Below are 27559 nucleotides of genomic sequence, written 5' to 3' on the forward strand. Positions count from 1 at the left end.
ATTACAAACACGTGGTGAAAACATATACTTGTATAATCTGAAGATATTTGTAGGGCAGACTGCTTTGTTTGTACAACTTGAAGGAAACCCAATATGAATGTTTCCTTTGTACCTTTTTGCTTATGCCACGCACACATACAGCCCATCTGGAATTAGTAAAAAAAAAAAAAAAAGTTTGTTTCAAAATGAAAAGGAAGCAGATTTAATTATATCAATTTATTGGTCACAGACAGTTAATCCTTATGAAAGCAAATGATTTTTTTCCTCTCTTATTTTAAAAACAGGCTAATTTTAAAATGAGAGCGCATGTGCCCATATATGCGTGTATTGGCACACAAGCAGAGATAAGCTATAAAGCAGAGTTGCTTACCTGTAAACAGATGTTCTCCCAGGACAGCAGGATGTTAGTCCTCACATATGGGTGACATCAGATGGAGCCCTGTCACGGAATACTTTTGTCAAAGTTTCTAGAACTTTGACTGGCACACTGAGCATGCCCAGCATACCACTAACCCTGTGGCCACACGGGGTCCACCCCCTTCAGTCTCATTTGTAGCAAAAAGTACGAGCGAAAAAATAAAATAAGAAAACGCTATCGAACCCAACTCCATGGGGTGGCGGGCGGGTTTCGTGAGGACTACCATCCTGCTATCCTGGGAGAACACCTGTTACAGGTATTTATTTATTTATTTAAATTCTTTTAATATACCGATGCTAAAGACCAGGTCTTATCGTACCGGTTTACAGTAAACTAGGGGGAACCAGTTAACAGAGCAAACAGAGTTTGCTCTGTTAACTGGACAGAGCAAAGGTATGCAACTCTGCTTTCTGCCAGGACAAACAGGATGGTAGTCCTCACATATGGGTGAATAGCAAGCTATAGGCTGACTCATACGAAGCAGGCCAACCAGCACACATGTGCAACAGGCACAACAACTGGGGTGCTGTTGGCGATGAGGCAACCTGAAATTCACAGCGGGTCGAGGTAGGACAAGTTGGGTTTCCACACTGAGAATAAATTCTTTAGGACAGATTGGCCAAAGACAGAGTCTTGTCGTCCAGTCTTGTCTAGACAGTAGTGAGCTGCGAAGGTGTGGAGAGAACTCCATGTCGCAGCCCTGCAGATGTCGGCAATTGGTACTGAATGGTAGTGTGCTATTGACGTTGCCATGGCCCTGACTGAGTGCACCTTCACTCATCCCTGAAGTGGAAGGCCTGCTTGCTGGTAGCAGAATTCAATGCAATCTGCCAACCAGCTGGAGAGAGTTTGCTTGCCCACTGCAAGTCCAAGCTTGTTTTTGTCAAAAGAAACAAAAAGAAGAGTTGGGTGGACTTCCTGTGCAGCCTAACTAAGATGCTAGCGAACGCTTACACAGCCTGCTCACCTGGATGAGCGCGAGGCCTTGGAAAGAAAGTGGATAAGACTCTGGACTGATTTAAGTGGAAATCTGTTAATACCTTAGGAAGGAATTTAGGGTGAGTGCGGAGAACCACCCGGTCAAAGAGGAACCTTGTGTAAAGTGAGTAGGTTACAAGGGCTTGTAACTCACTCTGCGAGCCCATGTGATTGCTCTAGGAAAATTGCTTTTCATGTAAGATATTGGAGTTCGCAGGAGTGCAGTGGCTCAAAAGGAGGACGCATGAGCCGTGCAAGTACCATGTTGAAGTCCCATGCCACCAGTGGCTGTAGAGGCGGCTTAAGGTGTAGTAAGCCTCTCATAAATCAACCCACAAGGGGTTGAGCCGTTATCGGGGCATCCCCTACACCTTGATGGTAAGCAGAGATGGCACTGAGGTGTACTTGTTTGGAGGAAGTCTGTAGGCCAGATTCCAAGAGGTGCCAGAGATAATCCAAGAGTGCTAGTGTGGGGCAAGAAAAGGGGTTACGGTCCTTCTGTGCGCACCACACAGTAAACTTCTTCCATTTCGAGCGGTAAGACTTCTGTATGGAAGGCTTCCGAGAAGCTATGATGACTTGAGAGATGCTATTAGAAAAGTTGAGGGGCTGTAGTATCAACCTTTCAACATCCAGGCTGTCAGAGATAGGGTCTGGAGGTTCGGGTGGCGCAACTTTCTGTAATTCTGCGTTATGAGGTTGTGTGCTGTCCCCAGGCGAATGGGTTCCTGGACAGAGAGATCGAGAAGTATGGGAAACCAGACTTATTGAGGCCAATACGAGGCTATGAGAATCATCAAGCCTCAGTCCTGATGTAACTTCACGAGAGTCTCTCTGATTAGCGTAATCGGAGGATTTGCATATAGCAGACCTACGTTCCAGGAGTGAGCGAAAGCATCCCTGGCTTGTACTCTTCAGTCCATGTAGGGAGCAGAAGCGTTCCACTCTGCGGTTCTGACAGGATGCAAAGAGGTCGATGTTTGGCTGACCCCACCAGTGGAAGATTCTGTTCGCAACAGAGGGATCCAGAGACCACTCGTGGGGTTGGAAACTTCAGCTGAGGCGGTCCGCCACTGCATTCTATGTGCCCGTCAGATAAGTGGCTCACAGCAGTATTGAGTGCAACAGGGCCCAGGCCCAAATCTGCGCCGCTTCTTGGCACAGCAATTAAGAGCCCATGCCCCCCTGTTTGTTCAGGTACCACATTGCAACTTGGTTGTCTGTTTGAATCAAGACTACCTTGTTCAGGAGGCAGTCCATGAATGCATAAAGGGCATACCGCATCTCTCGAAGCTCCAGGAAGTTGATCTGACAGGTTGCTTTGGCTTTTGTCCAAGTTCCTTGGGTTTGAAGGCCTTCGATGTGGGCTCCCCAACCTAGGTTGGAGGCGTCTGTGGTTAAGGTCACCTGAGGAGCTGGTTGCTGGAAGGGAAGACCTGTTTTTAAGTTGTCCTGTCGAGTCCACCAGGCAAGAGACAGGCGAAGCTGGGTTGTTATGTAGACAAAGGATGAAAGTGGCTGAGTGGCTTGGTACCACTGAGATTTTAGAGTCCACTGTGTCACTTTCATGGCTAGGCGTGCCTTTGGGATGACATGGACTGTTTATTTTATTTATTTGACAATTTTTCTATACCGTCGTTTGGGATGACATCAGAACAGTTCACAATTCACATGATAAAAATATAAATAATCTTACCAAATTATAATTTTATTTATTTATTTTTAGCTTTTATATACCAATGTTCCTGTATAGCAGTGGTTCTCAACCCTGTCCTGGGGACCTCCCCAGCCAGTCGGGTTTTCAGGATATCCACAATGAATATGCATGAGAGAAAATGTGCATACACTGCCTCCATAACATGCAAATTTTCTCTCATGCATATTCATTGTGGATATCCTGAAAACCCGACTGGCTGGGGGGGTCCCCAGGACAGGGTTGAGAACCCCTGCTGTATAGGATACATATCGCACCGGTTTACATGAAAACTGAACTGTCGCCTTGGGGCGAGTACAAGGAACATGGAACATATAATATCAGATGAATTATAAAATAGCAAAAGTCTAGCAAAAGTCTAACAAAAACATCAGGTTAAACATGAAATCACTTATTATAAAATGATACTTTAATGTATTATAAAATGTATAATATAATGTATTATAAAATGATACTAAAATTTAAGAAAATAATCAAGTAAATACTAGTGTCAAAATAAAAGACATTCATATTTAAATAAGATTACTAAAAGTATAAAAGAAAGAAATCCAGTAAAATATCATAAAATCTCAATAACTTAGAAAAATACCACCTAGTTGCTCTTAGAATCGCCTTCCATTTGTTTAAAAGCCTGTATGTATAACCATGTTTTCAGTTCCTTCTTAAATTGCCTATGATCCTTTTGCAGTCTCAGATTTACTGGCACTGCGTTCCAGACTTTTGGGCTGGCAAGTAAAATGGCCCTATCCCTAACCGGCGAAAGATGTGCTGTTTTTATTAAAGGAACTGGTAATAAGCCTTTGTTTGCTGACCGTAAAGCCCTCTGTGGAGTATGTAATCATTTTGTTGCATGTTCATCATATATCAGTTTGTGTAATATGCTAAGAACTTTGTATTGTATACGGTATTCCACTGGGAGCCAATGTAGTTCCGCTAATATGGAGTAATGTGGTCTTTTTTTCTGCTCCTTGTTAATATGCAATTCTGCAATATCTGTAATGATCTGCAATATCTGTAATGATCTGATGGTGCAATCTGTTAAACCTAATAAAAGTGCATTGTAGTAGTCAATATGTGCGAATATTAGTATAGTATAGTAGTATAGTTCTAAAATCCTTGTGGCTTAATAGTGGTTTTAATATCATTAATTTTCCATAGCCTTCTCTAACCGTCTGGTTTATGTTGTTTTAGACACAGGTCATTATCAATTATCACTCCCAGATCATTTACCTTCTCAGACAGTTTAATTGTTAGATTGTCATTAATAGTTATTGGTGTTTGAATAATTTGTGTAGCTTTTTTTCCTAAGTGCATAAATTCAGTTCTCTCAATATTAATTATTAATTTCATCTGTGTTAAAAGCTGTTTGATGTTTAGATACATGGCTGCTAGCTTAAAAGTTTTGTCTAGGCTATCAGTTACTGTGGCCGAGTAATGTGAGCTATTAGTGAGCAGAGGCAGTTTGTCGACTGCGGATGAAGCTGGCAAGGTTGGCAGCGTGTTTGCGAGGTCACTGGGTAAGAACCCTTTGGTGTCTATATCTGCTCCTATAAAGGAGAGATGGTGCGACGGTGTCATAAGAACAAAAGAATTTGCCATACTGGGTCAGACCAAGGGTCCATCAAGCCCAGCATCCTGTTTCCAACAGTGGCCAATCCAGGCTACAAGTACCTGGCAAGTACCCAAAAACTAAGTAGATCCCACACTACTGATGCTGGTAATAGCAGTGGCTATTTTCTAAATCAACTTGATTAATAGCAGGTAACAGATTTCTCCTCCAAGACTTATCCAAACCTTTTTTAAACCCAGCTACACTAACTGCACTAACCACACCACCTGGCAACAAATTCCAGAGTTTAATTGTGTTTTGAGTGAAAAAGAATTTTCTCTGATTAGTTTTAAATGTGCTACATGCTAACTTAATGGAGTACATCCTAGTTCTTCTATTAACCAAAAGAATAAATAACCGATCCACATTTACCCATTCTAGACCTCTCAAGATTTTAAAGACCTCTATCATATCCCACCTTAGCCATCTCATATCCAAGCTGAACAGCCCTAACCTCTTTAGTCTTTCCTCATAGGGGAACTGTTCCATCCCCTTTATCATTTAGGTCAAGTGGAATTTTGAGTAGTTGATCAGAAATCCCAATGATTGTAGAAGTTTTGTGGTAAGGTTGAGGGAGTTTAGGGCTCCCTGCCTGGACTGGCTTTTTATAAGCCAGTTGTCGAGATACGGAAAGATGTGAATGCCATTACAGTGCAGCCACTACTGCCAGGCACTTTGTGAATACTCGTGGCGCTGAAGCTAGGTCGAATGGCAGTACCTTGTATTGATAGTGCTTGTGACCCACTACAAATTACAGATACTTGCGATGAGGAGGGAAGATGGCAATACGGGCTTAAGCGTCCTGAAGTTCCAGAGAGCACAGCCAATCCCCCCTGCTGCAGGAGGGGGAGCATGGTGCCAAGGGATACCATTCTGAATCGTTCCTTGTGAAGAAATGTGTTCAGGGCACGGAGATCTAGAATAGGCTGGAGGCCGCCGGTCTTTTTGGGGATTAGAAAATAGTGGGAGTAGAACCCTCTCCCTTGTTGAGTCGAGGGAACCTGTTCTACAGCCCTGACTGACAGAAGGGTCGAGAGCTCTGACTCGAGAAGACCTGTGTGATCGTCCCAGCTCCAGGCTGGAATCGGCAGGGAGTCCGGGGGTATAGTGGATAAATTTAGACGGTAACCATGGGTTATTATGGAAAGAACCCATTGGTCCATTGTGATTTTGTGCCAATTGGTTACGAAGTGGCATAGGTGGCCTCCCACTGATAAGTCTGGTAGAGGGATCAGGGTGGGGTGGCTGCTGCTCTCTGGAAAAAAAGTCAAAACCCAGTTGTAGAAGCAGCCTGTGGGGTTGGTTACGCTCTAGGAGTTCTTGTTTGACGTGCTTGTCCTCTTTGAGAGGTCCGAGCTGGACAAGATTGAGACGCAGGAGTATAATATCTACGTGGTCTACAAAACTGCTTTCTGGTGTCCCTTCGTGTGCCCCTGCGGGGTATGGAGGGGGCTTCTGAACTGATCGTTGACAATTGATGCAGGGTCTCATGATGGTCCTTCAATTGAGCCACAATTTGGGTCTGCATTCTTCATGTCTGAGCAGCATGTGAGAGAGGGCATGCCTTCCCTCTCTGGAACTTTTTTTCAGATTTTCCAAGCTGAGCAGTGGTGTCCCCCTTTTCTTTGGCCCCTATCTTTGCTCTTGTGGAGTAAAGGGAGCGGGTGCGATTGTGGGCCATTTTGTCCCGAGGGAGCAGGTCCTTCCTTTGTCCTGTGCAATCAGTGCAGGGACAGAGGCCTTATCTAGTAGGGCAGGGACTGGGCTGGTAAGGAATTGACAGGGTGTGGGTTACTTCCCTCCAAAAGAATGCAGCTGCCAGTTGGGTACAGCCACACAGGATTTAAAAAATAAATAAATAAATATTTGATTCCTTACAGTGAAGCTAGCAACAGATCATGGCAGGTTCCACTCCCAGGCAGGCTACTCCAGGCTTACTTATTCTTCCACTCAGCATAGGATGGAGGCAAACTAGTGGTACTAGGGTTTTTATCGATGCAACAATACATGTTCAGTAATATCACTCTCAGACATATTTTCTGTTAATTAGCCTCATGCACTGCACCAAACACCCTCTGCAGCATTTGTTCTTCTGTGGCTATGTTTAGTTTTATGATTTAGAGCATGGGAAGTTGCCATGCTGGGTCGTACCAGGGGTCCATCGAGTTGAGTGTCCTGTTTCTGACAGGTGCCAATCCAAGGTTAAGTATTCAAGCATTAAAAAATCACTTTAAGCAGGAGCTACACTGTCTTGGCTGCCTGCTCTGGAAATGAATTCGAGCTTAATTGTGCAGGGAGGGAAAGAAATTGGCTCTGATTTGCTGAAACTGTGCTACTTCCTAGCTTCTTTGAGTGCACTTTAGTCCTTTTATTGTTTCAAAGCGCAGATAACCAATTCCCATTTCTAGTACTTTTTGACCTCGTAGACTTCTGTCATATTCCCCCCTCCCTCAGCATCTCCGAGTGAAGCAGTCCTGGCCTCCTCCAGTCTTTCCTCATAGAGGCAGTCTTACCACAGAGTGATGCAGATGTATTGTGTCATTCTCCATTTTGTTTAACCATTCCTTTCTGAATGGTTCCTAACATTCTATTTGCCGACTATTTAGGTTTTCGCCACTATGAATCCTGGATCTTTTCTTGGAGGTGGCTCCTAACATGGAGCCTAACATCATGGAGCTACAGCATGGGTTTTCACTTGTGCATAACCTAGCATTTGTGCACACTGAATTGTATCTGCCATTTAGAGGCCCAGTCTTTCAGTCTTATGGGGGCCCCTGCAATGATAAGTGTATAATTTTAAGGTTGTGCTGTGGTGGCAGCATGTTTTCAGCTCTTTACCATATCAGCTCACCCCCCACTCTGGACGAACACCATCTCACAACATGATGCAAATTAAAAGATTTGACGGTGTGCACAGCAGCTAAACTGGGGTGCTACCACGTGGTTGAGATTCCTTTTGTTTTTCAGTCGGGAGTGCTGTGTGTAGAAGCAGTAAGCCCATGCAACGTGCATAGTATGGTATCAGGGAAGATCCTGTCAGACAAATCTGATTGACTTTTTTGACTGGGTGACTAGGGAGTTGGATCAAAGAAGAGCGCTCGATGTCATCTACTTGGATTTCAGCAAGGCTTTTGATAAGGTCTCGCACAGGAGGCTGGTGAATAAAATGAGAGGCTTAGGAATGAGTGCCGAAGTGGTGGCCTGGATTGCAAACTGGTTGACGGACAGAAGACAATGTGTGATGATAAATGGAACTTACTCTGAAGAGAGAGCAGTGTTAAGCGGAGTGCCGCAAGGATCGGTGTTGGGACCGGTCCTGTTCAATATCTATGTGAGCGACATAGCAGACGGGATAGAAGGTAAGGTTTGTCTGTTTGCGGATGACACTAAGATCTGCAAAAGAATGGACATACCGGAAGGAGTGGAGAGAATGAGACTGGATTTAAAGAAGCTAGAAGAGTGGTCGAAGATATGACAGCTGAGATTCAATGCCAAGAAGTGCAGAGTCATGCATATGGTGTGTGGAAATCCGGAAGAACCTTATTTGATGGGAGGTGAAGGCAAATGTGCATGGAGCAGGAGAGAGACCTTGAGGTGATAGTGTCTAACGATCTGAAGTCGGCGAAACAATATGAGAAGGCGATAGCTAAAGCCAGAAGAATGCTGGGTTGCAAAGAGAGAGGCATATAGAGTAAGAAAAGGGAAGTGATGATCTCCTTGTACAGGTCCTTGGTGAGACCTGTACAAGGGGATCACCAAGGACCGTTCTGGAGACTCAGTTCTGGAGACCATATCTCCGAAGAGACAGACAGGACAGAGGCGGTCCAGAGAAGGGCGACCAAAAGGGTGTATGGTCTTAATCGAATGACTTATGAGGAGAGATTGAAGAATCTAAATATGTACACCCTGGAGGAAAGGAGGAGCAGAGGTGATATGATACAGACTTTCAGATACTTGAAAGGTTTTAATGATCCAAAGATAACGACAAACCTTTTCCGTTGGAAAAAAATCAGCAGAACCAGGGGTGACTATTTAAAACTCCAGGGAGGAAGACTCAGAACCAATGTCAGGAAGTATTTCTTCACGGAGAGGGTGGTGGATGCCTGGAATGACCTTCTGCAGGAAGTGAAGACCAAAACTGTAAAGGACTTCAAAGGGGCGTGGGATAAACTCTGTGGATCCATAAAGTCTAGAGGATGTGAATGAAGAGTGGATGGCTCACAGGAACAATGGCTACTACCTGGTGATAATACCCTTATTCAATAAACATACACACGGTTAATGCGACTCCAACATTGCTCTAAGCTTCAGCAGTAATGAGGAAATGTGGAAAAAAGGAATTGCATTCACAAAAAAGCGGGGAGTAGCTTGCTTGTTACAGCGGTTGCTACCCCAAACCAAATAAGCTGATACTTCACTTTCAATGCATGATACTTCACTTTCAATGCATGATACTTCACTTTCAATGCATGATACTTCACTTTCAATGCAAAGCCAACATAGCTCTCTGCTTCAACGGCAGGGGAGCAAGACTGATACTTCACTTTCAATGCATAGCCAGCATGGCTCTCTGCTTCAATGCCAGGAGGGAATGAAGAAAGGTGGATCTATACTCAGGCAACAATCAACAAGGACTGAATTACATAGTCTGGATAAACAGATAAGCATGGGTGTGGCTTGCTTATTGCGGTGGTTAATACCCCTAACTAATTAAGCTATTTCACTTAGATGCAGTTCCAACATTGTTCTCTACATTAATGGCGGGGGTGGAAGGGAAATAGAATAAAAAAGGTTACTAAGAGCCAAGAGAAACATCAGTATGTGAGAAAAAAAAAAGTGCGAAAGCTTGCTGGGCAGACTGGATGGACAGTTTGGTCTTCTTCTGCCATCATCTCTATGTTTCTATGTATCCCATTTGCTTGTCATTAGCTGCCAGGGACAGCAGAGCTAGATAATAATGACATCCGAGAGGGCAGTATGGTCCATAGTAGTGATATCCGAGAAGGCCGTATTGTCCATCCAATCTGCCCATCTATTTCTTATGATAGTAACTGTTAAAGGTAATAGGAATCACATTCAAAGCCAAGCTACTGCAAAACCCATACCAAAAAACTATGGCTAGCAACATTTTCAGGGTGAGCAGCACTCTAAGTCAGACTAGGATATTTTAACATTATTCATTTAGGACCTTGCTAGGCTACAATCTTGCAGATTATCATGCTGGGGCGGGATGAGCATCCAACTGTGGCAGCCTTTTCCTCATAGCCAATGTTCTTGTTAATATTCCTTATGATGTAATGGTACAAACATAGCATTGTGTGCTCAGCAACGCTTCTTAATCAGGCCTGCTAAGACAGACCTTGAAAATGCAGGAGATGGGTAAGAAAATGTTACTGCAGCGGGCACAGCACTGGGGCAGCTATGGCTCAGATGCTCTTGACAGTGCATTTGGGCCATATGGTTGAACAGTACAGTTAACCTGTTCTCCCAATCTCATATAGCACCCAGACACCGTTTTTCCTGTTCTGGCATTCTCTGGTATCGTACTATCGTACTGCCACTGAGAGAGCACACAGCAGGTTCTTGGTGCAGAGCAAGATGTCTACACATCAAAGCTGTCAACAAGGATAAGAACATAAGAAAATGCCATACTGGGTCAGACCAAGGGTCCATCAAGCCCAGCATCCTGTTTCCAACAGTAGCCAATTCAGGTCATAAGAACCTGGCAAGTACCCAAAAACTAAGTCTATTCCGTACCCAAAAACTAAGTCTATTCCAGTTGCTAGTAATAGCAGTGGCTATTTTCTAAGTCAACTTAATTAATAGCAGGTAATGGACTTCTCCTCCAAGAACTTATCCAATCCTTTTTTAAACACAGCCTTACTAAATGCACTAACCACATCCTCTGGCAACAAATTCCAGAGTTTAATTGTGCCTTGAGTTAAAAAGAACTTTCTCCGATTAGTTTTAAATGTTCCACATGCTAACTTCATGGAGTGCCCCTAGTCTTTCTATTATCCGAAAGAGTAAATAACCGATTCACATCTACCCGATCTAGACCTCTCATGATTTTAAACACCTCTATCATATCCCCCCTCAACCGTCTCTTCTCCAAGCTGAAAAGTCCTAACCTCTTTAGTCTTTCCTCATAGGGAAGCTGTTTCATTCCCCTTATTTTTGGTAACCCTTCTCTGTACCTTCTCCATCGCAATTATATCTTTTTTGAGATGCGGCGACCAGACTTGTACACAGTATTCAAGGTACGGTCTCACCATGGAGCGATACAGAGGCATTATGACATTTTCCGTTTTATTCACCATTCCCTTTCTAATAATTCCTAACATTCTGTTTGCTTTTTTGACTGCTGCAGCACACTGAACCGACGATTTCAATGTGTTATCCACTATGACGCCTAGATCTCTTTCTTGGGTTGTAGCACCTAATATGGAACCTAACATTGTGCAACTATAGCATGGGTTATTTTTCCCTATATGCATCACCTTGCACTTATCCACATTAAATTTCATCTGCCATTTTGTTGCCCAATTTTCCAGTCTCACAAGGTCTTCCTGCAATTTATCACAATCTGCTTGTGATTTAACTACTCTGAACAATTTTGTATCATCTGCAAATTTGATTATCTCACTCGTCTTATTTCTTTCCAGTTCATTTATAAATATATTGAAAAGTAGAGTCCCAAGACAGATCCCCGAGGCCCTCCACTGCCCACTCCCTTCCACTTTTTGCTTATTATCATACTTTTAGCCTCTCTGTTGCAATATATTTAATTTTATCCCCCTGTTATCTGTAAACCATGTGATATGCCTATGAACGTCTTTATATAAAAGTTTTTAAAATAAATAAATAAATAAATATCTTCCTCTGAACTATCCCCTTTTGGCGTTAATGCTCCCTTACATTTGCTTTGTTGTGATTAGATATCCTTGGCTTTGTTGATTTCTGTATCATGGAGATGCCATCGAATGCATCTAGAGCTCAATAAACAAAGGGCCACTACTGGCTTTCAGTGATTGGTTCAACAGGTTACTTCAATGATTCACATGGGATGGGAGTCAGAAGGATGGCCATCAAGCAAAGGTTCTATTTTCCTCGTTGTCAGTATGTGGGACCCCCCCCCCCACCCCCTTTGAAAATTTTGGGGCCATGGTCAGAGGTATTACTGGTAATATTGCTTCTTTGATAAGTCAATGCAGGATTTTAAATCAGCCATCATCTTCTTGCTTGGATAGTTATCCAGATACCATGCTCTGCATCCCTGCATCAATATAGGCTTGAAACAGCATTCAGGCTACTTGAAGTTAGTTTCTTCATTACTGCAAGTAAATGGAAGGGTGATTTATTCATGCCTATAATCCAGTCTCTAGCATGTGACGAAAGTGTTTGAAAGACCCCGGGAAAGTAACCCTTAAATATTTAGGCGGTCAATCGCCCAGTGTTTAATACATTTGCTAAATTTTTTGGTTATAAATTCATCTGATCTGCCGGTTCTTGCAACTTTGCACTATACAATAGTTTAAACCTCTTACGGCAAGGTCTCCAGTCCAAAACTAGACGATTTAGAGCTATTTATCTATGCTTTAGATTAGAAACTAGCTTAGTGTACCCCTGGCAGTTGGGGTGATTCAGGACGACCATATTCCCATATCACTACATACAGCACATCCAACATATTAAATAAACCCCATAGGTTTCAGGATTGAGGGTTTGACAAGCACATGGCAATATTCAGCTCATTCCAGAATGGAGGTAATCACATAGGTGAGTGTCAAGATGCAGTACCCTCCCCCATGGAATTTTAGAAGGATGGTGCTATTTCCGGAGTAGTATGCATTTCAGGTAAGATATTGCTCAAAAGCATCAAGAGTTGTTAAAGCTCTAGATGGCATCAGTTGGTTGTAAGATATAGCATGGGTGACAATTTGCAGTATTCTCCTGTGGATTTGGGAGGGATGGTGCCATCTCGGGAGCAGTATGTATTTCGGATAAGATATTAAACAAGAGCATTAAGAGTTGTGTAAGCACTATGCAGCATTAGTGGTTGTAAGATATGGCCACAGCTGGGTTGGTGGGGTGCCCATGGCAAGTGAGGTGTCAATACTGTGGGCTCGTGGAATTCTTGAAAGCTGGCTGGGTAGAGAATACCAAGTAGCATGGTATGCCTGCTACTTCATTGCATCAATGGGAGGCAGCAAGATGAGTTGACTGTCAAATCTTTGGTTTCGACGGCTGGGACTGGTCTGCATATCACCCAAAATTGTGATGGCATGTTTAAAGAGTGATATCTGCACTTTTACGGAGCAGGACTTTAGCATATTGCTGATAACTTTGTCGGTGATCAGGATCGAATGCAGGACAACCCGAGGGGCAAGGCTTTGACAGCCCTGTGTCCCCCAGTGGTGATACATTGCTGTAGCGTGATACTAGAGAGCCCTTGAGAAATTGGAGCACAGCTTCAATGGCCCTGCATCCACAATGGTGCTATACTGCAGTAGCAGGATCCTATGCATTTCGTGAATTTAAATTCAGCACGTTAAGGGTATGGTCACCCCTGGGGATTGAGAATATTTTAGTAATTGATGTTTTTGTAAATTGAATGAATGTTAGTAATTGTTTTTGTAATAAAACAGTTCTGTGTTATGACCTATGCTGTGGCCATATCCATCCAATAAAGATCTTCTTTCAAATAATGGACTGACAGTTGTTTCTTACAAATATTACAGCATGGGACAAGGGTGGGGTTAATTATAGATGGGTGAGATGAGGCGGTTGCACCTGAGATGGTTGTGTGCCCAAGTTGTTTTAGTTGGAAAGAAATTCTCCACCTATCCACAATTCCTCAATCCGCCTGCAGTCCCCTCACCTTAACCTAGATGGTATGCCAATTCCTAGATATCCAAAGCACAAAATCCTAGGAGTAATACTAGACGCCAGCTTATCTATGTCCCATCACATCTCTACAATAATGAAAAACGCCTTTTTTAAACTTCATATGCTAAAGTGTCTCCGTTCTTTATTTTTTCCAGATGACTTTCGCATGATATTACAATCCCTAATTTTCAGTGGACTTGATTATTGTAACACGCTTCTAATTGGACTACATGAGAACACCCTCTGTCCCCTAGTTAACCCAGAATTCTACAGCCCGCATTTTGACTGGCACCTCTCAAAAAGATCATATATCCCCAATCCTACACTCCTTACATTGGTTACCAATTCATTATAGAATATAAAATCCTCTCCATTATACATGATTTGATATTTATTTTATTTATTTATTTATTTATTTGAGTTTTTTCTATACCGGCATTCACGGAGAATCGTATCATGTCGGTTTACATAAAACAGGGGTGATCAATACATTATAAACGTGTATAAATATAACATGAGTATACATTTTATATATTTACAAATTATAACAAGTTATAACAGTGCGCAGAAAAAAATCAGTTACAATAAAACAAGGATGGTTCTAACTGGGAAAAGAAGAAGAATAAGACGATAGAAATTTAACAAGAATAAGAACGTGTAGTGTTTGGTATGTCCGTATCAGTTTAGTGGGAGATAGACCGTCTTTCTGTATTTGGTGAGATCATCAGTCAGAGTCCGGAAAGGCTTTCTTGAACAGCCATGTCTTAAGTCTCTTTCTGAAGGTTGGAAGACATGGTTCCTGTCGTAATTCTAAGGGGATTGAGTTCCATAGTGGGGGGCCTGCTGTAGAGAAGGCCCTGTCTCTCAGGGTTATGTGTTGGGTGGTATTGGCGTGTGGTACCTGTAGAAGTTCTCTGTACACTTCTCTAGTGGGTCTGTTGGAGGAGTGTTTTTTAAGTGCTATTTGTAGATGGAGTGGAGCTAGTCCATGGATATTTTTGAAGATTGTGGTTAGGGATTTATGGATTATCCTGAAGTGGATTGGCAGCCAGTGAAGGTCTTTAAGGACCGGCGTGATGTGATCTCTTCTTTTCTTGTTAGTTAGGATTCTTGCTGCCGTGTTTTGAATCATTTGGAGAGGTTTGGTATGGGATGATGGGAGGCCTAGTAGTATAGCGTTGCAATAATCTATTTCGCAAAGATTATTGCTTGGAGCACTGTTCTATAATCATAGAAATGAAATAGGGGTTTTATTCTTTTTAATGTGTGTAGTTTGTGGAAGCAGTCTTTAGTTGTTTGCTTAATAAATGCTTTTAGGTTTAGTCTGTTGTCTATGGATACTCCTAGATCTCTTACTTTTGATATTTGTAAGTTGGCTGGCGGGTTCGTAGTGATTTTGCAGTTATCCGGTGAGATTAGCAGGAATTCACTTTTTGATTGGTTTAGAATTAGGTTTAAGCTGGATAGGAGGTCATTAATTTCTTTGAAACAGTTTTCCCACAGTTTTAGGGTTTTATTAATGGATTCTTGGAGGGGGATCACAATCTGGACGTCGTCGGCATAAATAAAGTGTTTTAGATTCAATTTGTTTAGAAGTTGGCAAAGTGGGAGAAGGTATAGATTGAAGAGTGTAGGTGAGAGAGAGGAGCCCTGAGGAACTCCTTGTGATGATGGGTATCTATGGGATTCTTTGTTCAGGATTTTGACTTTGAAACCTCTGTTTTCTAGAAAAGTCTTAAACCAAGTCAGCGCTGATCCTGCAAGACCGATGTTAGCCAGTTGGTTTAGTAATATGGCGTGGTTTACAGTGTCAAAAGCTGCAGATAGATCTAATAAAATCAAAAGGAAGGCCTGTCCTTTGTCAAGGCCCAAAGTCAGGTAGTCCGTCAGTGATATGAGTAGTGATTCGGTATTTGAGGCTTTTCTGAAACCGAATTGAGTAGGGAATAGAATTTTGTGTTCTTCTATGTAATCCGATAGTTGCGTATTTGCTAGTTTCTCCATCACCTTGGCAATGAAAGGAAGATTGGAAATTGGACGGTAACTATTAGGATCTTTGGGGTCCAAGTTTGGTTTCTTGAGAAGCGGTTTGATTGAAGCTAGTTTAAGGTCATCGGGGTAGTGACCCTGGGAGAATGAGCAATTTATGATGTCTGCAAGAGTTTTGTTTATGGTGTCCGGGATTAGAAGTAGTAGTTTAGATGGGATTTGGTCGAAGGGATGGGAAGAGGGTTTCATTTTCTTCAGAAGTGTTTGGATCTCTGCGGATGTGGTGAGTTCAAAAGATTGGAGGGTTATTTCCTTGTTGTGGAGTACGTATGTGCTGGCTGTTGTGCTTGTACTGGGCTTAAGTTGTGTTAGAAGGTTCGTGATTTTATTACTAAAAAAGAGTGCTAGCTCATCCGCTCTTGATTGAGCTAGGTTAGATGGTATGTCCGGTGTATTTGCCTGAGTTAAATTGGAGACGAGAGTGAAAAGCGCTTTGGGGTCGTAGATGATGTCATGAATCTTGTGTGCGTAATAGTCTCTTTTTGTTTTTAAGGTGGAACTCTTGTATGAGTGGAGGGCGAGTTTGTAGATAGATAGTGTAGCAGCGGAAGGGGCTTTACGCCATTTACTTTCTTTCTGACGTAAATTAAGTTTAAGGGTTTTTAGTTCGTTTGTAAACCAAGGCTGTCTTTTTGTCGCACCTTGTTTGACTTTTTTTGTTATCAGTGGACATAGTTTGTTTGCCACTGTTTCCGTTATGGTTGACCAGGAATTTATCGCTGAATTAGGTGTCGTATAGTCTATGCGTAAGAGATCTGTGATTAGATGATTGCTGAGTTCGTCAGATGAGCATACTTTTCTGTAGATAAATGAGTGTTGAGGTGGTTGTTTGTTGCTCGTTTGGGTCATCGACAAGGTTGTGGAGATTAGTGAATGGTCCGACCAGGGAACTGGTTTACATGTGTGGTGTGCTGAATTTGTTATACCTGAGTTCAGAAAGATAAGGTCCAGTGTGTGACCTGCCTTGTGTGTAGGTTCATTGATTATTTGTCTGAATCCCATTGCGGACATAGCGGTAAGGAATGTTTCGCAGCTGGTTGAGAGTGTGGGGTTGTCTACGTGTAAGTTAAAGTCTCCTAGGATTATCGTTGGGGAGTCTGGTTTGAGATAAGATGCTATAATTTCTAGGATAGGCGAAGCGTCTGCTTCTAGGAGGCCTGGAGGGGCGTATACTAGAAGGATTTGGAGAGTGTCTGATGTGAACAGGCCTGTTTCTAGTTTTGAGTCCGATTTAATTGGGTGGTGTGTGAGTCTAAAATCTTTTTTAGCTGCTAGGAGAATGCCCCCATTCTCCTAGCAATGACTCTTCTACATGGTTATGCACCCAACTCCGTATCTATCAACCCAACAGGAATTTACGATCTCTGCATAAAAACCTACTGTAAGTCCCTATGGTTCACTTAGCCAGACTCGATATCACCAGAAGGCGCACATTTTCAGTCTCTGGCCCATTAATTTGGAATTCAATTCCTGATCAACTAAGGCAGATTTCTTCTCATAAAGAGTTAAAAAAAAAAAAAAAAGTCTAAAACATTCCTATTTTTGACAGCATTTAAAACTCTTATTGCTTCATAAGTTCGCAATTCAAGCATTCCCTCTGCACTTAAATAAGCACCAACTCAAATAGCATTAATATTTCTTTGATCCCTTGGCACAGTGCTCGTACATTTCCTATATTACTGTTATCTTCTGATTTATTAACTTCCCTGTCTATGTTTTCTTTATCATTTTTAATTGTATATGTTATTTTAACTTGTAAACCATTTTGATTGACAAATACTGTAAAAGCGGTATACAAACATTTATAAATAAATAAATAGAACTTGATGTCATCAGCGTAAATTTTAGTGTGTACCCCAAGATCAGCTAGTATTCGACAACGTGGGGTCTTTCAACAGTAAGCTCCTCCGAAACATCTGCTGTGAAGTAGGCATCTCATAATTCTCTCCCACAGGTATCTGTTTGTGTCTAGGCACTTTAAGCATACCTGTTAATTGGCATTAAGCCCAGTTCAACCATAGCCTCTGTTATGAAGTAAAGGAACATTAGTATTCTTTCCAGAGACCTGTGCTGCTGGGAGATGCAGCATGTGTGCTGTTAAAAGAACCCACTGTAATGGTTCTAAACATTAGTGTGGGTCTCAAACTGCTTGCTTAAGCCATATTAAAAATATATTTTTTTGCCAAAAGGGCTGAAAAGATACTGCTCTGGAAACTAACCTTACTGGAGGATCAGCACCTTTATAATACAGTTTTCCACAACTTGAATGCAGTAGTCTGCACGGTAAGATCTGAGGAACTTCACCTTGTTTGACTAGAAAGCAGAGTTGCTTACCTATAACAGGTGTTCTCCAAGGACAGCAGAAGTCAGTACTCACACGTGTGACATCATCTGACGGAGCCTGGCACGAATAACATATGTCAACGATTCTATGACTGAGCTTCTCTGAGCATGCTCCGGCATGCAATATACCACATTTCCACATGAGGTCCCCTCAGTCTAGAATAAAACCCATAAAGCGGAAACCCAATTCTGCAGGGAGGCGGGTGGGCTTCGTGAGGACTGTCATCCTGCTGTCCTCTGAGAACAACTGTTATATGTAAGCAAGTCTGCTTTCTCTAACAAGCAGAATGGCAGTCTTCACACAAGGATGAATCCCTAGCTACAGGCAGCCCCTTAACAAAAAAGGGGACCAACAATACAGGTGCCAATGGGCACAACAACAAGTTTTATTGGTAATAGGAAGGGGGACAGCCTGAAAAGAAAGAACAGGCCCTAGGAGGGAAGAGAGTTGGGGTTCACACCTCAAACAGGTTCCAAAGGACAGATTGGCTTAACCTGCTGCTGCGTCATCCATCCCAATCCAGACAGTTATGAGATGTGAATGAGTGGATGGAACGTCATATCGCAGTCTTGCATATCTCCTCCATGGGGACTGCTTGCAAGTGGACTGATGCTGCTATGGCTCGAACATAGTAAGCTTAGACATGACCTCCAAGATGTAATCCCACCTGGGCATAACGGGAGATGCAGTTGTTACGTTTGCTGGTTGCGGCACCACGACTAGCTGTACTTCCTCAATGCCGCCAACACTTCTGGGCCACTTCTCAATGCATACATGTACCACACAGCGACTTTTGAAGGTCCTTATACGGGAATCCTCCTTGAATACGTCATGTGGCTGGGTATTTAAACCTAGCTGCGACTGTTCTGCCTTACCTCAATGTGTCTTCTTGCTCCAGCAGTGTTGTTGCTTCAGTTCGAGGGCACCGCTTCAAACACACGGACATGTCATCGTAAAAGAAAAGGAACGCAACATCAAAATTGATGGCGGCCGCCTTCGATGGCTGGTGGCATCGAGCACACTGCCACCCCCCGAGGATAGACTATGAAGTGAAACTTGCGAAAACCATAGAAAACCCTGGCTAAGACTATAACTGGGGGACCACACGTTGACCGTGCGATCCCGTATGATCAAACACACAGCAAAAACACCACAAAAACTTCTTGATGAAGCCAAAAAAGAGAGAGAGAGAGAGAGAGAGTGAGATAACTCATTGTGAGACACTATGGGACCTGTGTGGATGCGTGTTATATTGCATGCTGGAGCATGCTCAGAGAAGTTCTGTCAAAGTTCTAAAAACTCTGACATAAGTTTTCTGGGCTGGGCTCCATCAGATGATATCACAGATATGTGAGGACTGCCATTTTGCTTGTCCTCAGAAATTAAACAGGCTGAACTGAAACTTCTGTTATGAGGAAGGGAGTTTAGCCCAGTAAGGGCTCAGTGCATTGAAGGAAAGCTCTAAGGCACTCCTTGTCAGATTAGAATTCATATCTCAACAGGCTCAACCAAAACCTCTGCTATGAGGAAGGGAACCATAAGGGCTCACTTCACTGACCCATAGGTAGGAGGCATAGCCCAGGTGCTTTTGCCTCATATCTGGTTTTTTTTGTTTTGAAATACAGATTATTCTTTAAAAAAAATCTTTCTGCTAAAGAAATCTGCTACACAATTAGGTGGTCTTTAAATCGACAGGAGGCAGAGAATATTGGCTTTTCAGGTTCCATTTGTTGAATAAATAGTAGAGGTGATATTTTAAAAAAGTCAAAAAAAGCTTTGCACCTGATTGTACATTGCAAATACTAAAAGATAGAGTATTTTTTATATTTATTTTGAGGAGGAAGAGACATCAGATGTCAAATATTAGTACTTACTGTGTCAAGGAGGATCATAAATTCGATGAATTCAGATTTTTTGTTATTGAAGAGAGTCATCTACATGGGCGGGAGACAGAAATAAACATCTCATCCAACAGGAGCAATGTTGGATCTTCGAGTTAGCCAGAATAGAACCATCGGGTCTCAATATGAACACTGAGTGGGGACTATTTATTTGATAGATGAAAATATGGGTCTGCATGAGGTTTCTACTTACTTTCTTATTATTTAATAAACTATGAACCATTGGTTCCGTACGAGAACATCGAGTGGAGATTTTGCATTTAAAGGGCATTAAAAGGATCCAATTAGTGGACTCTGGTCATTTCCCTGAATGATACATCAATGAACTAATAGATTTTACTAACCATGTTAATGAGGATTTTGATTGGTTGATTCCAAGAGTGATAAGTTTGAGAACCAGAGAGACTTCGTATGACGAATTAAAATGTACAGTTTGGTAGTAAGGTTGGAATGATGGACAGAGAAGTTAACCAATTCGGTACAAATGAGTTAGAATCTGATTGGATTATTTTGATTTAAAAGCAACTGCTGGCCATTTTTTGCTGTATTAAGTCAGTAGGTGAACGCCACAGATGAGTGTTTGTTAAATGTTTGAACATCGCAACTATGGTGAGCTTGAAAGCATTTCATTTTCTTTTTTTTAAATTCGGTTTTTGTCACATTTTGAATGTTTTCCTTTTAGAAAAGCTTTTGGAAGCCGTGGAACATATGTTGCACTCCCCTGAAGCAGCCGTTGATGCCGAAACGCTGGCCAGGTCGGAGATTCTTTCAAACACTGAAAAATCTTGGAGATTCTTTCAAACATTGAAAAATCTTATGGTCTGTAGAATCCTTAACTCTACAGCGGGAGCTGACTGACCGGGAATAAGTTAAGTACTTTTACTTCAAAGTTGAGCTGAGGGCTCCGTTTGGAAATTTGAATTGCACTGCTTCCACATTTTATTATAAATGTAAACATTAAAAATTTAATTTAGACGTTGACATGGACAGTAAAAAGGTATTTATTTAATTAAGGGTAAAAGACACAGTATCGCTATAAAAAAAAGAGGAGGTTTTTGGCTAATGATTTTGCCCTTTGCCAAAATAAGTGTTTCACTAATATTTGGCATCTGAAGTCTTTTCCTCCTCAAAATAAAATAAATATAAAATAAAAAATACACATCACAATATTTGCAATGTGCAGTCAGGTGCAAAGCTTGTTTTGACTAGTTAACTTTTTGCACCAATTACCTCTTTTTATTTTGGTAACACCATATTTAAAAAAAAAACTCCTTAAAAAGACGTGGAAGGTTGAGCAAACACACTAGATAAACTTTGGCACCATTAACAATTGGCGCTAATTAAATAAAAAATGCTATGTACACACCTTGAAGACAAGATTGTTTTTTTTAGTGTGTTTACACCTATGTTCCTAAGTTTATGGACTATATGTAAACCTTTCTGCAACACACCTGTTCTGCTGATATTTAAAAAAAACAACAAACAAAAAACACAAAACTAGTCTCCATTGACTGGAAGTGGGGACAAATTCAACTGTTCTGGACTGCTGTAGCAGAAAGACAAGGATGCATGAAAATCTAGAAAGCGATTCATAAATATTTTTAAATAAATGTTTGAAAACTTCACTGATGTAAGCATTAATGTAGTAAACAAGTAGCAGCATGGTCATCCCATCTCAAACAAATTTAGCGGAACTAGATTAGGTAGAGAAGAGCAACAGCAAAGGATAAAGGGGATGGAAGGCCACCTTTATAAAGAAAGGCTAAACTTAAGGCTCTTCAACTTGAAGAAGGGCTGACAGAGGGCATATGAAAGTGGTTTATAAAATCATGATGTGGAACAGGTAAATTGGGAATCATTATTTATCCTTTCAGATAGTACTAGGACTAGGGGACACTCCATAAAACTAAATTGTAGTAGAGTATTTCTTCACTCACTTCATAATTAAGCTGTGGAATTTTTTTTGCCAGTGGATGTGGTCACAGTTAACATAGCTGGGTTTAAAAAAATGGTCTGGACAAGTTTCTGGAGGACCAGTCCATTAAAACTTGTTAGGCAAGAACAGGGATCGCCACCTCCTATATCTGGGAATGAGCAACAGGGGAGCTGATGTTTGGAGTTAATATTAGTTTTATTTAAATTCTGCCTTTCGTGACACTGCAAAACGGATTACGTTCAGGGACTGTAGATACCAAATGACTATTGGATACAGGTATGCTGGGCTCGAAGGACAATTGGTCTGATCAGCATAGCACTTATATTCTTAAGCTCTATCCGGATTTAACAAGTCTACTCAAAACCATGGCTAGACACAAAAACGATGACTTTGTGTCTAATAAACTCAGCTTATCACAGTTCAAGACCATTTGCATATGAACAGAAAATAAGCTATTCTAAGCCGTCTCTATTGTTACTAGATTAATAAAGACATTTCCATAGTTTGTAACATGCACGTTAAGTCATCTTACATGTGATTTGTCCTTTTCCAGTCTTTTCTTCTGTCTCACGATGTCTTCAAGATGATATACAGACTTGGCCACTACTGGATCAATATTAAGCAAGTCATGAGAAGCTAGAGAGGATTCCTGTCGCAGCATCCATTTATAAAAAGGAAGGCCAAGGGGGAGGTCCACCTACAATGCAAAGAATTCTCTCGGATGAGAAAAATGAAATCACTCCTAAATCATCATTTTATGAGGTAGGGAAGTTTTGTAATAGTTTTCCAATTAAATTTCCCACCATGCCATACTTGTTTCCACTTAACGTTTATAGCCTGGGAAGTTCTCTTTATAGTGAAGATATGTATGATAAGCTAAAGGCAATGAAAATCAGCAACTACTAATAAAAATACCTGCAGGACTATTAGCCCTTAAAATTTATTTATTTTGGACTTTTATATACCGACATTCAAGTGAAAATTACATATCATATCGGTTTACAGAAAAACACAAAGTTGCAACAAGCATTACATAGAACAGGGTATCCCGGAACTGGGACTCCTGATCTGAACCTAAATGAATGTGTTTGATTCTCACCAATCTGAAATCCATGATAGCTTTGGCCATTAGCTTGCCCAGAAAGCGAAACTTCATTTTAACTTTAGCAATATGAGCTGGTTTAGCAGTTCTACCAAACGGAAGAGCGAACAGTCCTTGGAGATTGTGAATATACTTGGTCCCTTCTTGGTTCCCTGTTGGAAACAAATCTGTGTAAGCAGGAAGTACTAATAGCAGATCCCTTTTACATGAAGAAATAATGTGAACCAAGGATTATTGTACAGTAGTTTATATAAAGGCATTTAAAATTACACTTTAATGTTCATACAACTGCCCAATTACACAGTGAGAAATGACAGCTATAGCTCCTTCACAACAGAGCTAGAATATAAATGCAGATTTATGCACTTTACTCAAAACAACATGTAAAGAAAGTTTCAGGATTCAAGAAAATTAAGCACTATTTGGATATGAAAAATCTCATAAGATTGTTAGGTAGTTGTGAATTTTATAGATGCTTGCTGTTTTGAGTATCTTGGTTAAATGAAAATGTAATAAAAAGTAAACTGTAAAAAAAAGCAAAACACTAATGAAAAAAACTTGAATATAAAAATGCATCAGTTTATGACTAACACCATCTATTTGACATCCTTTGATGCTAAAAATCATTCAGCTTTGCAATTCACAAAGGATAAAACATATACTAGATCACTATCAGGTTAAGAGTGCCTCAAGGAAGTCCAATAAGGTAAACTAAAACTAAATTCTTTTTATAAATTAACCAGACTAGAAATGTGAGCAGCAGCAGCATCATGAACCAACTAGAAACAGTAACAGCATGCCAAGCTTTAAAACAAACCTGAAAGAAAACATTTTAGATAAAGGTGTACATAAAGTCATTTGCATGCAACAGCTCTCAAACGAGAGAATAAATCAAAATTACCTTTTGGATTGGAAAGTGTAATTTCTTCTCCTCTCCAGAGACCCAAGTCAGCTCTTTGTAGTTCCTGAGATACAAGTGCATAAAACTCCAGTGTAGGTCCTAGACCTGTTCCAACCTTTAGAAAAAGTAGTAATGCAAAATTTAATAATCGCTAACTGCTCCTAGTGTTTTATTGGCACACATCATAGGGTCAGAGTCCAAATTCAGATGCCTATGTATACACAGCATATACTGCTACAAAGCTGCAGAATGCCAAGGTGATCGGTGTATGACCAATTTTACCGACTACCCTTGGTCATGCATGCACATATTGGTCAGATTTCCAAAGGCGTGGATATCTTTAGTAGTCTGCATTGTGTGTCAAAGATTAAAAAAAAACCAAAAAAACACAAACACATTCTAAACAGCTCTAGAACATAAATCATATTTATAAAGTTCATACCAGACACTTAGGAATGAATTTTCAAAGGAGTTCCAGGCATAAAAGTAGGATTTCTTGCAACAATTTTCAAAAGTCCATTTCAGGTGTAAAACCTTTTGAAAATTCAGTGAAATTTCAAAAGGAGTTAAGCTTGTAAAAATACCATTTTTCAAAAACCCAGTTTTACAAAAGTAAATCCTTTTGAATAGTACATCCTTGGTGTTTAAGTCTGCTCATTACTGACTATGTATTATGCTATCCTCTTGTCTTACATAGGTCTCACAAGCACTGCAAAAAAGGTCGACTGACATGTAAAAAGGTACATCTATCACTAAGCTTAATCCTGATAAAACTGAGGTGCTGTGGTTGTAGAAGCAAAAGAACCCCCCCAACAATGAATCCTGAAGTCTGTGGAATGCAGGTGGTTCGAAGGAGGTGGTTAATGGCCTTCGAGATATACTGGACAAAAATCTTGATGAAATCTTAAATGTCTGCCTTTCTTGCATCTTTTTATAGCCTAAGACAGTTACGTCATCCCCTAAAGTCCTAGCCATTTTAATTATTTGATTTATATTGTCTACACTGGATTATTTTAAGTCACTGTATCAGGGGATTCCAGGATCGTGTCTGAAGCATTTACGATTCAAATTATTACAGCATGTTTACTAGTGGGAGTGGGTAGATTTGACCTATGGTATGTGACTTGCATTGGCTCCCAAATGAGGACAGAATCAGATTTAAGATCTTGAGTTTAGTCTTTCAATGTGTGTCCGTCCTACCTGGTCAGTTTACTTTCTCTTTATGCACCTATCCATATGTGGAGACCTTTCCAACAGCAGCTATTAGAGACTTCTTTTGGTGTTAAGTTAAGTAACAAACTGCTTTTAGTTTCTATGCACCTTTTTTCCCCCCAAAACAAGTTGCCTAAGGGCTGTTACAGAGGAGTTAACTATCTAAAGTTTCAGAAGCATCTCAAGGCCTGGCTGTATAGCCAGGCCAAGAGCTGAATTCCAATTATTTACTCGGAGTGTGTTTGTTGCTAGCAGCATCAATCTGATGTGTTTTAAGAATATGAGCTTGAGTGGAATGTGTCTGTTAGAAATTTGTTTAATTTGATAGTGATACAATTTACTTTGCATTTTATTTTATTGTAAGGGTTGGTATGGAGGGTATTATTTAAAAAGTATGGGTGGGAATTGTTAGGTTATTTTGCTTTTTGTCTTGTAATTTGATTTACTTTGTCTATACCTTTATAATTACATGTACTTCCTCTTTTGTGAAATCCACCTTGAATGCAACCCAACTGGAGGGATATCAAATATGAACTTTTTTTTGTTTGTTTTATTGAGGCTGATATTCAGCATCATTTGTCTGGCTAAGTTTGGACTTAGCTGGATAAATAGTGAGATTTGAAAATCCTGCTGCACTTATTGGCTTTGAATTAGCCAAATAACTTATCTGATTAACAAGTTATCTGCCTAATTTGGAGGAGTGTCATTCTGGGGCTGGGTCAGCTATAAAGTTAAGTTAGCGGGACAATTGCAGATTTTCAGCATTATTCAGCTAACACAGCCGCCTAACTTTAGGACAGCAAAAGAGCTGAATATCCTTGCAAAGTTATTTGGCTAAATATGCTAGCTGGACAGAAGCTGAATATGGACTTTACTGTATTCATCTATTCTCTTTGAGAACCTGTTTAATTTAAGACATACATTCCAAAAGTAAGAATCCAAGTGAAATACATAACACTTGTAAAATAAAGATAGCAGAGTTGCTTACCTGTATTAGGTGTTCTCTCCCAGGACAGCAGGATGTTAGTCCTCACATATGGGTGACATCATCAGCTGGAGCCCTGTCAAGGAACACTTTTGTCAAAGTTTCTAGAACTTTGACTGGCACACTGAGTATGCCCAGCATGCCACTAATCCTGTAGCCACCAGGGGTCCCCCTTCAGTCTCGTTTGTAGCAAAAGTACGAGCGAAAAATAAAATAATAAAACTGTTTTGAACCCAACTCCGCGGGGTGGCGGGCAGGTTTTGTGAGGACTAACATCCTGCTATCCTGGGAGAACACCTGTTACAGGTAAGCAATTCTGCTTTCTCCCAGGTCAAGTAGGATGGTAGTCCTCCCATATGGGTAAATAGCAAGCTACAGGCTACGTCATACGAATAGGCCAACCAGCACAACAACTGTTGGCAAGAATGAGGCAGCCTGAAATTCACAGCAGGTCGAGGTAGGAAGAGAGGACAGACTGGCCAAAGATGGAATTTGTCATCCAGCCTTGTCCAAGTAGTGAGCCGCGAAGCTGTGGAGAGAGCTCCATGTCACAGCCCTGCAGATGTCAGCAATCGGTACTAAATGGTAGTGTGCTACAGACGTTGCCATTGCTCTGAGTGTGCCTTCACTCATCCCTGTAGTGGAAGGCGTGCTTGCTGGTAGCAGAATGCAATGCAGTCTGCTAATCAGTTTGACAGTGTTTGCTTACCCACCGCATTCCCAAGTTTGTTTTTATCAAAAGATATAAAGAGTTGGGTGGACTTCCTGTGGGCCGTAGTGTGGTTTAAGTAAAATGCAAGAGCACGCTTACAGTCCAAGATGTGCAGAACTCACTCACCTGGGTGAGCATGAGGCCTTGGAAAGAAAGCGGGCAAGACTATGGACTGATTTAAATAGAAATTAGTGACCACCTTAAGAAAGAATTTAGGGTGAGTGCGAAGAACCACCCGGTCATGGAGGAACCTTGTGTAAGGTGAGTAGGTCACCAGGGCCTGTAACTCACTTACCCTACGGGCAGACGTGATGGTTACTAGGAAAAGTACTTTCCATGTAAGGTATCCGAGTTCGCAGGAGTGCAAGGGCTCAAAGGGAGTGTGCATGAGCCGTGCAAGGACAACATTGAGGTTCCATGCCACAACTGGTGGCTGAAGAAGAGGCTTAAGCTGTACTAAGCCTCTTATGAAGTGACTCACCAGGGGTTGAGCAGTTATCGGGGCACCCCCTATTCCCTGATGGTAAGCAGAAATGACACTAAGGTGCACTCGGATAGATGATGTCTGGAGACCAGATTCCGAGAGGTGCCAGAGATAGTCTAATAACTTAGATGTGGGGCAAGAAAAGGAATCACAGCCCTTCTGCGTGCACCACAAGGTAAACATCTTCCATTTAGAGCGGTAAGATTTCCGTGTGGAAGACTTCCGTGAAGCTACAAGGACTTGAGAGACGCCAGTAGAAAGATTGAGTGGTTGTAGAATCAATCTTTCAACATCTAGGCTGTCAGAGACAGGGTCTGGAGGTTTG

At 41.3% G+C, this 27559-nt stretch overlaps 1 protein-coding gene across 19 annotated transcripts in view; it reads right to left on the bottom strand.

The window, feature by feature from the left end:
* Positions 1-27559, bottom strand: part of TRIP12 (thyroid hormone receptor interactor 12) — a 495519-nt gene that overhangs the window by 21433 nt on the left and 446527 nt on the right. For all 19 annotated transcript variants that reach the window (XM_029615415.1, XM_029615414.1, XM_029615411.1 and 16 more), the window contains 3 exons: positions 23842-23956; positions 22938-23092; positions 22371-22535 (listed from right to left, as the gene is read on the bottom strand). In XM_029615415.1, coding sequence (XP_029471275.1) covers positions 22371-22535; positions 22938-23092; positions 23842-23956 — 435 coding nt within the window. The remainder of the gene's footprint in view (positions 1-22370; positions 22536-22937; positions 23093-23841; positions 23957-27559) is intronic.

This window comes from Rhinatrema bivittatum, chromosome 9 (assembly GCF_901001135.1).
Source record: "Rhinatrema bivittatum chromosome 9, aRhiBiv1.1, whole genome shotgun sequence".
Lineage (NCBI taxonomy): Eukaryota > Metazoa > Chordata > Amphibia > Gymnophiona > Rhinatrematidae > Rhinatrema > Rhinatrema bivittatum.